Source organism: Miniopterus natalensis, chromosome 11 (genome assembly GCF_054644295.1).
Source record: "Miniopterus natalensis isolate mMinNat1 chromosome 11, mMinNat1.hap1, whole genome shotgun sequence".
Lineage (NCBI taxonomy): Eukaryota > Metazoa > Chordata > Mammalia > Chiroptera > Miniopteridae > Miniopterus > Miniopterus natalensis.
This window is the reverse complement of record NC_142091.1, coordinates 35,691,518-35,708,050: the sequence shown is the minus strand read 5'-3', so window position 1 is coordinate 35,708,050 and position 16,533 is coordinate 35,691,518. Positions and strand designations below refer to the sequence as shown.

General features: G+C 35.6%; 1 protein-coding gene and 1 pseudogene across 3 annotated transcripts in view; one reads left to right on the top strand and one right to left on the bottom strand.

The window, feature by feature from the left end:
• The window catches only part of NARS2 (asparaginyl-tRNA synthetase 2, mitochondrial), a 101,973-nt gene that overhangs the window by 44,026 nt on the left and 41,414 nt on the right, over positions 1 to 16,533 (bottom strand). For 2 of the 3 annotated variants that reach the window (XM_016196338.2, XM_087821631.1), the window contains exon 6: positions 15,149 to 15,243. The exons of the other annotated variant lie outside the window; for it this stretch is intronic. In XM_016196338.2, coding sequence (XP_016051824.1) covers positions 15,149 to 15,243 — 95 coding nt within the window. The remainder of the gene's footprint in view (positions 1 to 15,148; positions 15,244 to 16,533) is intronic. 3 annotated transcript variants of the gene reach the window in all.
• LOC107524463 (40S ribosomal protein S3a pseudogene) lies at positions 9,448 to 10,494 on the top strand (annotated as a pseudogene).

The window sequence follows — 16,533 nt, the reverse complement described above, 5'->3', positions numbered from 1 at the left end:
TGCAAATAGAACTCTCATTCACTGCTGGTGGGCATATACAAAAGCACAAGTACTTCACTGTTAACATAACTGACCACAGCTCTGGGCAGATTATGACCTAATCTGCTCTCACAGTTTATTTCTGAATTTAATCTTCAAATTCTGACAGGTATCTTATTTCTGTACCCCAATCCCTTCCTTTGTTCCAGGCACTGATTTAATTTAACCTCACCTGTCTTGTGAGCCCTAAATCCTGGCAGACCCACTCTTTGTCCCAATCCTCTGTTGTGTAAACTGCAGTGCTGCCACTGCTGTAAAATAACTTTAGTACTAAATGTCAGCTGTTCTTCCTGGGTGCACCACCTTGGTTTCTTTCTTTAGCTAGTCCTTTATAACCACCTTGGGTTCTCCAGGTGTCAGTTGTCATCAGTTCTACCACCATAGCACTTACCATTTCATGTCAAATTGTGATAAACACTGGGCTTTACATAGTATCCAATTCTCACAATGGCAAGGTGGCCATTTTAATTTATCTTTATAGTTAGGAAGTGGAGGTTCAGGCATTATGCTTATAAAACTAGTATATAAAGAAGCTAGAATTCCAATTTAAGTCTCTCTGACTGTATTTCCTTCAATTAACAGAACTATTCGTTGGACAAATTCAGTACTTCTGGCAGGGATAACATTATCTTAGTAGCTGTTTAACTCTGTAATAGCACTGGTGCCCTCTATATGTCAATCAATGGGGCTTTTTATATTTTTAACATCCTCCTTGGTGTCCAACACAGTCACATACCATGAGTGAACACTAAAATTATTGCTGAATAAATAAGTACCCATAGTTATTTTTAGGGAGACGTAAACAAGCTAGGGAAAAACAAAACAGCTAAAATGACATAAATTCTCTTTGTTCCTAACCCAACCAAAATTCTGTGAACATGTAACAAACAGATTCCACCCCCACCCTCACTTCTCCTAAAAAAGTAATTAAAACCACCAGAGCAAAATAGATTTGGATAAGATTAGACAGTAACCGAAAGAAATAACATCAGTTTTGCTTTTTGCAGCTCCAATTACTGTCCATATTGGTCAAATTACTAAGGATTAATTTGATGTCTCACTATAGTAACCTGCATTTGCTTTTAGACAATGCCAACAGGCATTGTATTTCAGCAAAATGAGTTCTATTTGTATCACTACTCAAAGGATTATTTCGGAATTTTAAAAAACCTCACATCAAACCTACTTATTTCAAAGACATTCAATCCTTGAGATCTTTTGTTTGCTTAGCCAGACCTCAGCAAGTTAGATAAAAGAAGGGTGCGGCTATTCTCCCATACACTTAAGGGGGGGGGGGCAGGTTAATCATTTTCCTCACAAGGAATACAATGCTGGAACTGGGTAGAGAACCCAATGTTTAGACCTCTAAGGTAGTAAGCATATACTGCAGAGTTAGAGACATTAGACATTACATTAGACAGAGACAATAAATCACCATGCAAACAATGCATTACCTAACTAGCAATTAAAAAAAAAAGCAAATTAATATCGCTCAAGCTAGTAAAAATGAAGTTCAAATAGTGAATTAAGCACAGATATTTATATTCACTCCTTTCTGAGACAATCTTAAAATAATAATGAAAAAATTAAAAGGAAAAAACAGGAAAGGGGCCTTTAGGGGACAATAGGTCTCAACAAATCTTTGGATGATAGAAAACAGATGGGTGAATGATGACCAATGTTCTGAAGCATGGAAGTCACTATTTGAAATGGGGAGTATGCTGTAGCAGAAAGGAGGTGGCCTGCACATGGAATCTTGGTGAGGCTGGGGATGGGGGACATGGGGATTCATCGAGCATTTGCATAAGGAACTGTCAACCCTCACCTCGCTCCTGCTAGAGTGGTTGGAAGTCAGGAACGAGGGGGTCTGCCTCTATAGCAGTGGTCCTCAGCAGCAGCATCACCAGGTGGGTTTGCTATGACAGACTGCTGGGACCCACTCTCACTGTTTCTGATTTCAGTAGTGCTTGATGGGGTTGGGAGGAGAGAGGAATGGGAAGTGACTGCTAATGGGTAAGGGATTTCTTTTTGAAGTGGTAACATATAAAATTAGACAGTGGTGATAGCTGCACAACTTTGTGACTATAGTAAATACTACTGAATTGTACATTTTTAAGGAGTGAATTTTACGGTATGTGAATTATAGCTCAGTGAAGTTCTTAAAAATCCACCATCAAATTGTGTCTCCCCTTTGTCTTCCCTACGCTAACCATATTCAGTTTCTTTACCCATTTCTTTTGGCCATGATGTCTAGATCCTTCTTATCCTGGCTGTTGTTCTAAAGTCAGACAGGATACAAACTCACAATCGTTTCATATAAAGTCTAATAAAAGATTCTAAGTATTTAGAAGCGGATAAAGTAACAGGATAGAGAAACTAGAGAGTTTTTTAGCTTTTGATAATTTGGCTAAATATAATTCATTCAAGGATAACATATCAAACATAACATAAAAGTACCAGAAGACATTCCACAGTCAAATATAGATAACATACGGGGGTAACTAAAAGATTATGCCCCGTCAAATGCTCTATAATAATGGGGAGAAAAAGAACTAACTGGGTTTCTGTTGTTCCAAGAATAGAAAAGCAATAGAATCCAAACCAGATATAACAGCCAGTGGTCATTAAATATGAATGACATTTTAAAATGCACTCTCATATAATCATTCTACTGATAAGGTTACCTCTAAATTCAATTCAACCTAGAGAAGGTGAAGTCCCCTTGCCATATGCTCTTCTTGCCCTCAGGACAGTCTTTTTTATAATAGCTAACACATTTCTAATTTCTTATTCAATGCCTGTTTTGCTCATTAGAGTCATGAAGGTTGGGGCCTTATCGGTCTTGTTCATCTCTGTGTCCCAGTACCTAACCTAGTGTTTGGTACACAGGTGGCTCTCAACAAATACTCAATTGAATTGAGATTGACTTTTGAGCTCTGAATCAGTCATGTGGCAGTAACTGAAACTAAGAAGACAAAGAGGAACAAGATAGTTTGAGGAATTTACAGGCTAATGGGAAGATAAGCAAAAAAACCCCCCAGATAACTTCAGTATGTTTTTTAAAATGTTTTTATTGATTATTATTTTTTTTTTAGAGAGAGAGGAAGAGAGAGGGAGAGAGACAGAAACACTGATGAGCGAGAAACCTCTATCGGCTGCCTCCTGCACGCCCCCTACTGGGGATCAAGCCCACAACCTGGGCATGTGTCCTGACCCGGAATTGAACTGCTGACCTCTTGGTTCATGAGTCGATGCTCAACCACTGAGCAACACCAGCCAGGCAATTTCAATATTTTTAAAAAACAGAATTGATAGAAACCTATTTCCAACAGGTATTTAAGGAACAGAGTTACAAAATTAAATAAAAGTCCTTAAATTAAAAAGCTGAGAATCTAAGCTATAGAGAAAAAAATCAATGATTCCAGAGTTACGAAATATTTAAGAATAAAATAACCTGGACATATAGAAGAACATTTAACAAGAAAGATGTGTTGTTAGTGGCATGGATTCTGGTGAGATCATTTTTAAGCTGAGTTAAGAATGATGGGCAGGGGTCAGCTAGACAAAGGCACGGGGACAGCCATTCCAGGTAGAAAACAGCACAGGCAAAGGAGCACCATGTGAAGCAGGGTGACGTGACAGCACTGCCAGCAGTTCAGGTAGCCAATGCAGGGCAGAGGATTGGGTGACAGATGGAACGCAAAGGGCATGAAAAGAAGCTGGAACGACACCCACACGGGTTCTGACAAAGGGTACCAGGGCATTTCCTAGACAGGGAATTCAGAAGGGGTATGAACAGACTTAGGGAATAAGATGATGAATTTAGTTTTGAACACAACAGCCAATGGAAAAGACAACTGGCACTTTAGTGCACAGGTGGGCCCTGAGCAGAGGTTCCCTGATAGTGACATGGACTTCACCGTAGCATTCTTTACCGTCACCTGTTCGTCAGGTTCTTTAAGCCAGTATTTCCACACCAATAATTTAATGCTTCAGTAAGAACTGTAATTCTTTAACTTCACCACTTTTTCCATTATCACCCTCTACTCCTATCTCCTTACTTTGCTCCTTTCCAAAGCAGAGATTCCTTGATCTATCATTATAACTTTTGTACCTACCTACTTCCAGCAAATTCACTTGGCAATTCCCAACCCTTGGTTAATCCAAATATTCACATCCTCTGTATTGTATACCCAAGTATGCTAAATATTCCTACTAAAAAGCGTCTGCACTTGCTGCTCAATTTGCGTGAAATGTTTGTCTCCTGGCTATATGACATAAGTAATGAAAATGGTAAGGTGATAATGAATAAAGTTCCTGAGTCATGCCAAGCAGTCTGTTAATTAGTATTTCTATCTGAATAGGGTTAAATTTTAACTAAAAGAAGAAATCTCTGTGTTTTAAGGTCCCACCTTCAAGAGGATAGCATAAAGAATCATCATTATTCACACACATTCCAGAAACAATAAGGGAATTAAAGTTTCATGGTGATATATCATTTCCATGAAATAGACGCAGGGGTGGGGAACGTCTGGCCTTCGAAATCATTTGGTCTGGCCCTGCCAAAGCAACCACAGGCAGGACTCAAAATTCAATAAATCTAGGAGCTTTTTTCATAGCTAATTTTTAAGTTGATAATTTTGTGTGACTCGAGAATGATGTTATAAATATCCAAATGGCCCTTGGCAGAAAAAAGGTTCCCCACCCCTGAAATAGAGTAAAAGGAATGATTAACAAATACTTAACTCCTGTTGTGGGTTCAAATTCATAACAGAAAGAGTAAAGAAAAATTTTAGAAGAATGAGAATTTGTGCTTTACAAATTCAATGTAATGATACTGAATATCTATTTTTAGTAGATATAGCTATTTAGAATATTTATTATCTATAAGATAGACATATATAAAAAGAACTACAAACTGGCTCACTGTGAAAACAAGAGCGTATTTTTCATCTAGGACATGAAATAGATAAGTACTATAAGAGAACAGAAAAAGAGAAAAATAATTTCTATTGGGAGGGAAAAACAGGAGGGAATCAAGGAGCAGGTAATACTTCAGCTGAGCCTTGAGGAATGAGTTATGAAAAAGGAGCCTAATGCTATAGTGAGGAACATTAGAAACAGAGGTACATGAAAATTCATGTGGCATGAATAAAATAGCCACAATAAAAAAAGACCTTGAAAATCAATGAGTATAAATTAACAGAGTTTAGATAAGCATCTAAATATCAAGTGGTTGAAGAATGAAAAAGTCATATGGGATAGGAGGAACAGTTTTACACCCAGTTTGACTCAGTTCACATGTTGACATTCTGACCACGGCCACTGAACAGGATGAGGGCATCCTGAATATGAGTGTTGCGTGGCCTCTGAGCTTAGCATTTGAACTGATGAGATAACCCAAGGGGATGAGTTCATGATTGCTCACATCAATCACAAAAACCAGTTAATCAAACTGGAATGAAATCAGCTCAAAGCCCAGACTGATTTTCCCCACAAATGGAAATATGTGTAGCTAATTTTCTCATTATAAAATTAATAAACACTAGGTTTTCAAATCTGAAAAAAGACAAGTTTAAGAAAAAATAAAAATCAGTAGAGCTAGCATTGCTTATGAGTTGAATATTGGTGATTTTTCCAGACTTTTTCCTATTCATACATACACACACATTGTAAAAAACTGAAATTACATTCTACTTTCTGTTTCACAACCACTTTTTTGTTTCTTTTAACAACATGATGTAAAGTTTTATCATCAGTTTCAATGGCTGTACAGTAACTCATTGTTTGGTGGAATCATAATTAATTCTCAGTTTACTACCAGGGTCCATATGTCCAGTTTTAATTTTTGAGTTTCTCTGTTAAGCAGTTTAAAATATTTCTAAAAATTAGTATCTCATGACTTTTATACTTCCTTAGAGATTCTATTAGTTTCCTTAGGCAGCCATAACAAATTACCACAAACGGGGGCGCTTAAAAACAACAGAAATGTATTCTCTGGCAGCTATGGAGGCTCGGAGTCTGAAATCAAGGTGTTGGCAGGGCCGTGCTCCCTCTGAAGGTTCTAGGGAAGAATCCTTCCTTGCCTCTTCCTAGTTTCTGGTAGCTCCCGCCAATTCTCGGTATTCCTCGGCATCACTCCAATCTCTGCCTGTCTTCACATGGCTTCTTCCCCCTGTGTGTATCTCCTCTATGTCTTGTATCCAAATCTCCCTTTCCTTTCTCTTATAAAGATACTAGTCATTGGATTTAGGGACTACCCTCATCAAGCATTTTAATTTGATCACATCTGTAAAAGACCTTATTTTGAAATAAGGTTGCATTCACAGGACTTGTCTCTTTTGAGGACAAAACAAACCATTACAGAAGTCAGCCAAAGAGATAGAAAAACATTTTTTCTAATAGAATAATACTCACTGAATCCTTTCATGAATCTAAGATACATATGGGATTTTCAAGATTTTTTTCTGTATACTCTAACATTTTGCTATTTCAATATCCTACAAATTATTTTATCAATTACTCCTAATTAGGTTAAAAAAATAAAATATTATAAAAATAGATGATGGACGCCTAAGATAAACAATGGATAAGAAGAAGATGCACAGTGACATAAATCATTACCACTGTATCACCTCTGGTTTTCTCACTGCGGCACAAAAAGTATTGTGTCATTTTTCCAGAAGGTATGAGAAAAGCCCGGAGACAGCATTGTTGTAATCTCTTTTGTAGTTTTCAGAGAGCACAGTTGAGTATCAAACCTTTTACTTTTCACTCATAATGACAAAAAGAAGAAAAATTGTAAAGATGCTTCATACACAAACAAGGAAATTAATGCAAAGAGACAGTAACAATCTCTAATGATGATGGTAAAATTGGTTATATAAGTGAAATCTCAGACTATGAGCCTTCAGATAACAATACCCTAAACAAATTTTCTCCAACTCAAGAACTGATAAGTGAATAATACATTTCTAAGGGTAAAAAGGAAATAAGGCATTTTCACCCAATGAGTCATTCCACACTTAAGACTTCATTATGCAGTAATTTGGAACAAGAACTTGGACCACCGTTTATGATATTTGTGCTTCAAAATTTACTTGATACAGTTAATAAGTGGACAAATGCTGAAGAAAAGTGTGTTATATGAAGGTCTTTGGAAGGAAATGTAGAAATAAAAAAATTTATTGATTGATCATTCTGGTTGGTGTCTATGAATTTAAAAATAAAAATGTTTTGAAATTATGGAGCAAAAAAGATGGCCACTTTCTCTTCAACAAAATTATGAGTTGTCAAAAGTATTACTTTTTGATGATGTGAATAGAGGAACAAGAAGTAGTAATAAAGTAGAATCTGTTAGAGACCTATTTGAGATCCAGAATCTATATTTCAAGTATTGATACATTCCAGGTTCATGCATTGCAGCTGATACCAAGTTAGCTACATTCAAAGGGCTCTATTTGGGGTATTTTGAAAAACCAGAAAAGTGAGAGTAGTAATTTGGGATTGCTACCATCATGAAGAAAATGAAAAGACAATCCACAGAATGGGAAAAAATATCATATATCTGATAAGGGACTTGTATCCAGAATATGTAAAGAACTCTCACAACAAGATAATAAAAAGACAAGTGGCCTAACTTAAAAAATGAACCAAGGATATAAATAAACGTTTCTCCAAATAAGATATCCAAATGGCCAAGAGGCACATGAAAAGATTCTCAACATTATTAGTCATTAGGAAAATGTGGACCAAAACCATATGAGATGCTACTTTATAATCACTAAAATGGCACAATAAAAAAGACATATAACAGTAACTTTTGGCAAGGATATGGAGAAATTGAAACCTTTATATATTGCTAGTGGGACTGTAAAATGGTGCAGCCACTGTGGAAAAGATCTTAGCAATTCCTCACTCACCATGTGACCACCAATTCCACTCCTAAGTACCTACCCAAGAGAAATGAAAACATGCTCACACAAATACTTGTACTCAGATGTTCATAGTAACATTATTCATAATAGCCCCAAAGTAGAAACAAGACAAATATTTATTCCCTGAGTGGGAAAACAAATGTGGTATACTCATAGTGGAATGTTATTTGGCAATAAAAAGGAAGGAAGTATTGATACTTGCTACAACATGGAAGATGATATGCAAAGTGAAATAAACTAGCCACAAAACACAATACAGGGGTGGGCAAAAGTAGGTCTATAATTGAAATATAAATAAATAATACAATAATAAATACTAATACAAGAATAAATTTTTTGTGTACTCACAGCTGTAAACTTACTTTTGCCAATCCCTGTATATTCTGTGATTCCATTTACATGAAATATCCAGGATGGGCAAATCCATGGAAACACAAAGTAGATGATCAATGGTTACCTAGGGTGGGAGGGATGACGGGTAGTGACTGCTAATGGCAAAAAGTTTCTTTTTGGGTGATAAAGATAACTAATATAATAATAACATAACATAACATAACATAACATAACATAACATAACATAACATAACATAACATAACATAACATAACATAACATAACATAACATAACATAACATAATATAATATAATATAATATAATAATAATTCTTAGATTAGAGACCCATTGTTCACTTTAAATTGGTGTATTTTATGGTAAGCAAATCCTCTCTCAATAAAGCAGTTTTTAAAATTTAGAGTCTGCTATGCTTAAATTCTTATTAAAATTTGAATAAAGTTGGTTTTCATTATCCCTTTATTTTACTTCTGTAAATTATCCATAAGATGGCTTAAAAATATTTATTAAGGATAAGGTCTACTACCGCAGGCGGTAAATGGTGATGACTATTTGCTAGGTGTGCTGAAAGCTAACCAATCTCCTTAAATACACGTTTAGGTTGTTAGTAATTTTTCACTAGTATAAATAAAGTTGCTTTCAACATTTTTGTTTACAGAGCTGTAAGAACATTTCCTTAAGAAAAATTCCTAGATATGAAATTCTTGGTGAAAAGGTATTCCTCTAGAGAGGCCGTGCCTATTTATATTTCCAACAGCAATATTCAAGAGGAAGCATCAGTTTTATCCTGAAATATGCTTGACTTCAGAGCTTAGGGGAAAAAATCCCTAATAAGGAAAAAATACCTGTTAACAAAATACCAAAATAAACAAAAGAAAACCAACACAACAACAAAAAAGATAATAATAAATACTTTAAAATACATTAGGCTGAGCCTTGCTCCAATTCTGGCTTTAACTGAAAAGAAATGGAAAATTTTATTACATGACATTTCTTAATTGTAGGTTTTGCAATTTAGAACATTTTGAATTCTCTCAGAAATTATATTTATAGGCAGAATGTAATGAAAACACTTATTTAAAAAAACGTATTATAGTTTTTTGGCTCTTTGAACAGCACCATGGTGATCGGAAAGAACAAGCGCCTTACAAAAGGTGGCAAAAAGGGAGCCAAGAAAAAAGAGGTTGAACCATTTTTTAAAAATTTTTATTTTTTGGTTAATCCTCACCTGAGGATATTTCTTCCCATTGATTTTTAGAGAAAGTGGGAGGAAGAGGAAGGGGAGAGAGAAAGGGGGGGAGGGGGAGAGAATCAATGTGAAAGAGACACACTGATTGGTTGCCTCCCGTATGCACCCCAACCAGGGTGGGGATGGAACCTGCAACCCAGGTACATGCCCTTGACCAGGAACTGAACCCATTTTCTCATAAAGATTGATATGATGTGAAAGCACCAGCTATGTTCAATATAAGAAATATTGGAAAAACACTAGTTATGAGAAGTCAAGGAACCAAAATTGCGTCTAGTGGTCGTATTTTTGAAGTGAGTGTAGCTGATCTACAGAACGATGAAGTTGTATTTGAAAAATTCAAGCTAATTACTGAGGATGTTTGGGGCAAAAACTGCCTGACTGATTTGCATGGCATGGATCTTACCTGTGACAAAATGTGCTCTCCATGGTCAGAAAATGGCCCACCCACGACTGAAGCTCATGTGGATGTCAAGAATACTGATGGCTATTTGCTTCATCTATTCTGTGTTGGTTTTACTAAAAAATGCAGCAAGCAGATTTGGAAGACCTTTTATGCTCAGAATCAACAGGTCCACCAAATCCGGAGGAAGATGATGGAAATCATGAACTGAGAGGTGCAGACAAATGATGTAAAAAGAAGTGGTCAATAAATTAATTCCAGGTGGCAATGGAAAAGACAAAGAAAAGGCTCGTCAATCTATTTATTTGCTCCATGAACTAGGAAAACTCATAGAGCTTCATGGTGAAGGTAGCAGTTCTGGAAAAGCTACTGGGGATGAGACAGGTGCTAAAGTTGAACGAGCTGGTGGATATGAGCCCCCCAGTCCAAGAATCTGTTTAAAATTCAGACTTCTAATGGTGACAGGAAATCCTATTTGTGATTTAAAAAATAAAAATAAAAAAATCATATTATAGCTCTGTCTGCTGAGAAAGCTTGGGAACAATAATCCCCCAGTAGCAGCAAGACATTCAGCGACTAAATCTTGGGTTTCTAAATACCATTTTCTCATAAAAGGATCCAGGGCTCTTTGGAGAAATGGCTGATTCTAGGGCTAGGGTAGGGAAAATTTAAAAATAAGCCTTGGATATTGCTAAAACTTGAAGCAACCAAGATGTCCATCAGTAGGTGAATGGATAAGTAACTAGTATATCCAGGTAATGAAATATTATTCAGTATTAAAAAGATATGAGATGTCAAGCCATGAAAAGACATGGAGGAATCTTAAATGCATATTACTAAGTGAAAGAAGCCAACCTGAAAAGGATTTATATTGTATGAGACCAACCACATGACACTCTGGAAAAGGCAAAACTTTGGAGACAGTAAAAAGATCAGTGGCTGTTGGGGTGAAGAGGGAGGAAGGACGAAGAGATGCAGAGTGTTTTCAGAGCAGTGGAACTATTCTGTATGACACTATAATGATGGATCCGTGTCATTACACATCTGCCAGACCTATAGGACATACAATACCAAGAGTGAACCCTGATGTAAACTACGGACTCTGAGTGATGATGTGTCAGTGTAGGTCCATCAATCATGAAAACAGTAAACAAATAAATCTGAGGCATCTTCCAGCACCAGAGAATAAGGAAGAACTCAAAAAACAAAAGGACAGAGGCGTGTCAGAGGGGTACAGGAGTCAACCTGAGTTTCCAACAGCTGAAACAAAACAGCAACAAAATAAGTAACACAGACCTGAAGTATAACCCAAACTATAAGATCAATGTATAGGAATCAATCCTCATATAGATAAATATACAAGGTTTGGGGGGGAATGGGGGACAGCTGTAATACTCTCAACGAGAAAATAAATTTTAAAAATATACATACAAGGGTGAAGAGACAACAAATCTTCCATACTGAAGAATTCTAAATACTCCCACCCTGAGGAGGTGGTGTTTAATTCCATCTCCCACTTCTTAGCCTTCATTTCCACCTCTAGTGAGGATGGGCTAGACTTAGTGACTCACATCCAAAGAACAGAGTACAGAAAGGGACAAACAGTACATTTTCAGTGGAGAGATTTGGCAAGCACCGCCTTATCCAAATAATGAAAATTAATATCACCATATGGATATCACATATCCCGATATGATGTGATGAGAAGAGCACTTTGCCTCTGTGGTATTCTCCCAAATCCACATAACTCCAGTCTAATCATGAGAAAAAATCAGACAAACCCAGACTGGGATGTATGTGCAAGTAATGAAAAACAAAGAAAAGACTAAGAAACTGTTATAAACTAGGAGTGGGTAAACATGACAATTAAATGTAGCGTGGGACCCTGAATTAGGTCTTGGAAACAAAAAAAGGCATTGATGGGAAACTGGTGAAATCCAGATTAGTAACAGCAATGTACTAACACTGGGCTCTCAGTTTTGACAAATGTACCATGGTAATGTAAGATGTTACCAATGGGGGAAATTGGGTGAGAGGTATAAAAAAAAGTCTGCGCTATCTTTGCAACTTTCCTATATTTAAAAATTATTCAAAAATAGAAATTCTGTTTTAAAACAACAACAAAATTAACCTTTAAAATGGAGCCATAAACCCACTAAACTGTCATAGATATCCTTTCGGAAAATGTTAACCTTCTAAATTTAACTACTATGTACTCCATTTTAAAAGTCTGTAAAATAAAATTTAAGAGAAACAAACCTGAGGGAAAGAAAACTAACAATTTCTATTGGAGACTAAATCATGCATTAATCTGAGACATGATGTACTGTATATTAATAGTCCTAGAACTATGCATATTAAACCAGGAACATTTGACTGACATTATTAGAAGTACTCCATAACACATTAAAAAAATACAAAACCTCATATTCTGCCAATTTAATTTTCTGTCAAGTTTCACTGTACACTGTGTTCTGTGGTTGACTGTACTTTACTGGGAAAGAGGGAACATATTTAATCTACTAGTGATATTATAATAGAGAAACCAGTGTTTTGTAAATTTACACCTTTCACGTATTATGACACTTCAGAGGGTAAGATACTTTGCCTCTAACTTTATAGATAAAACAAATGAATACTGAAAGGCTGTTAAGAAAGGTTATCCAAAACTTGGATATAAGGCCAAAAGGTAGACAGCATGGGACACAGATCCACTTAGAGGTTATTTAATTACTTAGGGGAAGACACTCTGCTCAATTATTCTACTTACTATTGAACTGAATATCCCAGATAAACTAAAGTTACAAGTTAACGTACAGATCTTGTCCAGAAGAGGTGTAAATCATTTGTCAGGTAGAAGACAAAATTCTAAAGGTCAGGGTTTATCAGTCTGTGGGATATTAATCAGTTTGTAACTAACCTAGCAACCTTATCAAAAATTTCTTTATTTAATTACCTATGAATACACAGCTCCTCAGATGCTCTTTGTACGTGAGACTTAAAACCACACAACAACTAGAAGAAAGCATAGGCAGTAATCTCTCTGACATCACTCTTAGCAATAATTTTTTGGATATGTCTTCTTGAGCAGGGAAAACAAAAGAAAAAAAATAAACAAATGGGACTACGTCAAACTAAAAAGTTTCTGCACAGTGAAGGAAACCATCAACAAAACGAAAATACATCCTATCAAATGGGAGAAGATATTTGCCAATGATACATCTGATGAGGAGTTAATATGCAAAATATATTAAGAACTCATACAGCTTAACACTAAAAAAAACCCCAACAACAAAACAAAAAACCAAAAACCAAACAATCTGATTAAAAAATGGGCAGAGGACCCGAATATACCTATCTCCAAAGAGAACATACAGGTGGCCAACGGACATATGAAAAGATGCTCACTAGTTATTAGGAAACGCAAACTCAAACCACATGAGATATCACCTCACACCTGTCAGAATGGCTATCATCAATAAATCAGCAAACAATTGTTGGAAAGGGAACCCTCATTCACTGTTGGTGGGATTGTAAATTAGTGCAGCCACTATGGAAAACAGTATGGAGATTCCTCAAAAAATTAAAAATAGACCTACCATACGACCTAGCAATTCCACTTATGGATACTTATCCAAAGACAACAAAAACACTAATTTGAAAATGTATTTGCACCCCTATGCTCATTGCAGCATTACTAGTAATAGCCAAGATATGGAAACAACGTAGCTATCCATCAATAGATGAATGGATAAATAAGAGGTGATATATATATAATACACACAATGAAATAGTACTCAGCAATAAAAAACAAAGAATGAAATCTTGTCACTTATGACAACATGGATAGACCTAGAGGGTATTATGCTAAGTGAAATAAATCAGAGAAAGGCAAATACCGTATGATTTAAGTTATATATGGAATCTAAAAAAACCCAAAACATTTAAATAAACAAAACAAAGACAGACTCATAGATGTTCTCTATATTTTGGTTGATGGTTGCTAAAACGGAGAGGGGTAATAAAATAAAAATAAAATTTAAAAAAATTAAAATAAAAAACACTTTGACAGGCATAAGTTACTTTACATGACATGCCTCACAAGGCCTTTCACACATACAGCTTTGTAGATCCTACAATCTCACAGGGCCATTATGATGACAGTGTTTCTGTACAGTATTCTAATGTAATTGTCAATTACCTTGTTATCAGAATTGTCAAATAACATGTTTCTACCTCAAAGATAAATCAGAAAAGAATCTAAGTATATATTATTTTCAAGATCATCTTTATTCCACCATTGACTTTGCATCCTCACAGTAAAGTACGTAAAAAAATACACATGAACACTATTCTATTATACTTCCCCTGAGTTTTCCCACCTGTACACTTTAAGAACAATGGAAAACACATAAAGATTCCCTTGTTTTCACTGGAGCTATTTCTTCAACAGATTTTTAAGTCTCAATCTCTATATGAGAAAACAATGATATATAAAAGAGACTCAGTACTTGTTGAATCAGCATTAAGAAATTACCCACAGAATTACAGAAAATAAGATTTAGGCAGGACTTTAAAAATCTTCCTGTCCAATCCCGTTTTAAAAAAAAAGGAAAGTCGGGCTGAAAGGAGTACAGTGACTTCCCACAGATTTGAGAACCACTAAAATTAATTAGATCTACATTCTAAGACTTTCTAATTTGTCACATGTTTCTCATAATGGCTTTGTAGGTTAACTTTTTTTATGTAGACCAATTATTCAAGATATTTTTCTTCTATTTATTTCAAGTATCTTTCTTTCCTTAATGAAATGGGCTAATTCCTGGTTCAGGTGTGAATTTTAACTTTATTTTCATAATATGATTAATTATATTCAAATTTTCATTATAAAAAAATTAAGTAAAATTTTAAACAATCACAACTTCATATTTCTAGTGTTACATTTTTGCTACTAAAAACAAAAGCCTCGATTCATGTGATTTTTCTTTTTTTAGTAAGAAACTTGGAAATTGTCACATCAATCTAAATATACTTTTGGTGAATCCAAGTGGACTAATCACAAACACTAATTTCAATTTTTAGCTTTTAGCATTGGGAAAGGAGGCATTATTTCACTCTCACCCAAACCATAATCAGTAGTTCATTAACGCAGAAAAGAAAATTCTGTACCCTGACATCACTTCTAGGTGAAGTTGTCCTGAGACAGTTAAGAAAGCAGGAACATTGAAGAAATTCTCTTCAGGTACCTTTATTTTGCTTGAAGGCTGCAAATGAAAAACACAAGCCACAAAAACTATTAATATGCTTTGCTCTGCTTTTCACTCACATACGTGACACAACTAAAAATCATAACACAATTAAATAATGTGAAGCCAGGTCATTCTCATAAATATAAAGACAGGTCTCAGTACACACCTAAAAGATAAAATGCCTGTTTGGGAAGTGCTTAAGTCAAGGAAGTTTGCTCCATATTTTCAAAATATACAACCAAAGAACAATTGGACAAGGGATATAATTTTCAGAAAAAGTAGATTTACAGAAAGGGAAATTCAAATGGCTAAGATGTATGAGGAAACACTCAAATTCACTATGAATAAGAGAAATGCAAATTAAAACAAGCATTTAAAAAATTCATCAAACTGACAAAGATTTCCAAGATGTGCCTCAAGATTCTCAGTTCCTGGTTTACTCAATAAACTACTAGGCCAGATGCAGATGTAAAGAGATTTAGCAAATTTGATTGAAGTTCCAAATCAGATGGCTTCAAGATTTGAAGATGGGTGTTCTTGACCTAATTACCTGAGCCCTTTAAAAGAAGAAAACTTTCTACAGCTGGTTGCAGAAGAGGAAGTCAGAGATCAGAAGCACGAGAATTCAATTTGCTATTGCTGGCTTCAAGGTGGAGGAGGACACATGGAAAGGTCCTTGGAGCAGTCTCTAGGAACTGAAAGGAAAACAAGAATGGGGCTGTGTTGGATTGTGTTTTGTCAGCTTTGCATTACTGCTCCCATGTAAACTGAGGACTGTGTTTTTAGAGTAACTTTGTTCCAGCAGCCAGGAACAAAATGGAAACTTCAGTCCTACAACCACAAAGAACTGAATTCTGCAGCTAGCAGGAACGAGTTTGTAAAAGAACCTCAAGCTCCAGATGAGACTGCTGACATGTTGTTTTCAGCCTTGTGAGACCCTGAGTAGAACCCAGCCATACCATCCTGGACTACTGACATATAGAACTGTGAGTGCTGTTTTTAGTAACTAAGTTTGTGGTAATTTGTTACAAAGCAATAAAAACTAATTCATAGGGGAACATGTTAATGCCAGTATAGTGTAAACAGGTACCGCTGGAGAACTTAGTGAAGTTAAGAAAGTGTATACACTATGACCTAGGAATTCCACTCCTGGATATACATTCTAGAGAAACTTTCATACTAGTCCATTAGGAAATATGTATAGGACTATTTTTTGCAGTATTTTTTTCCTGGTGTAACTTAGAATTGGAAACAACCTAAGGGTACATCACTAGAATAAGAAAAATGTAGCAAACAGATATTCAA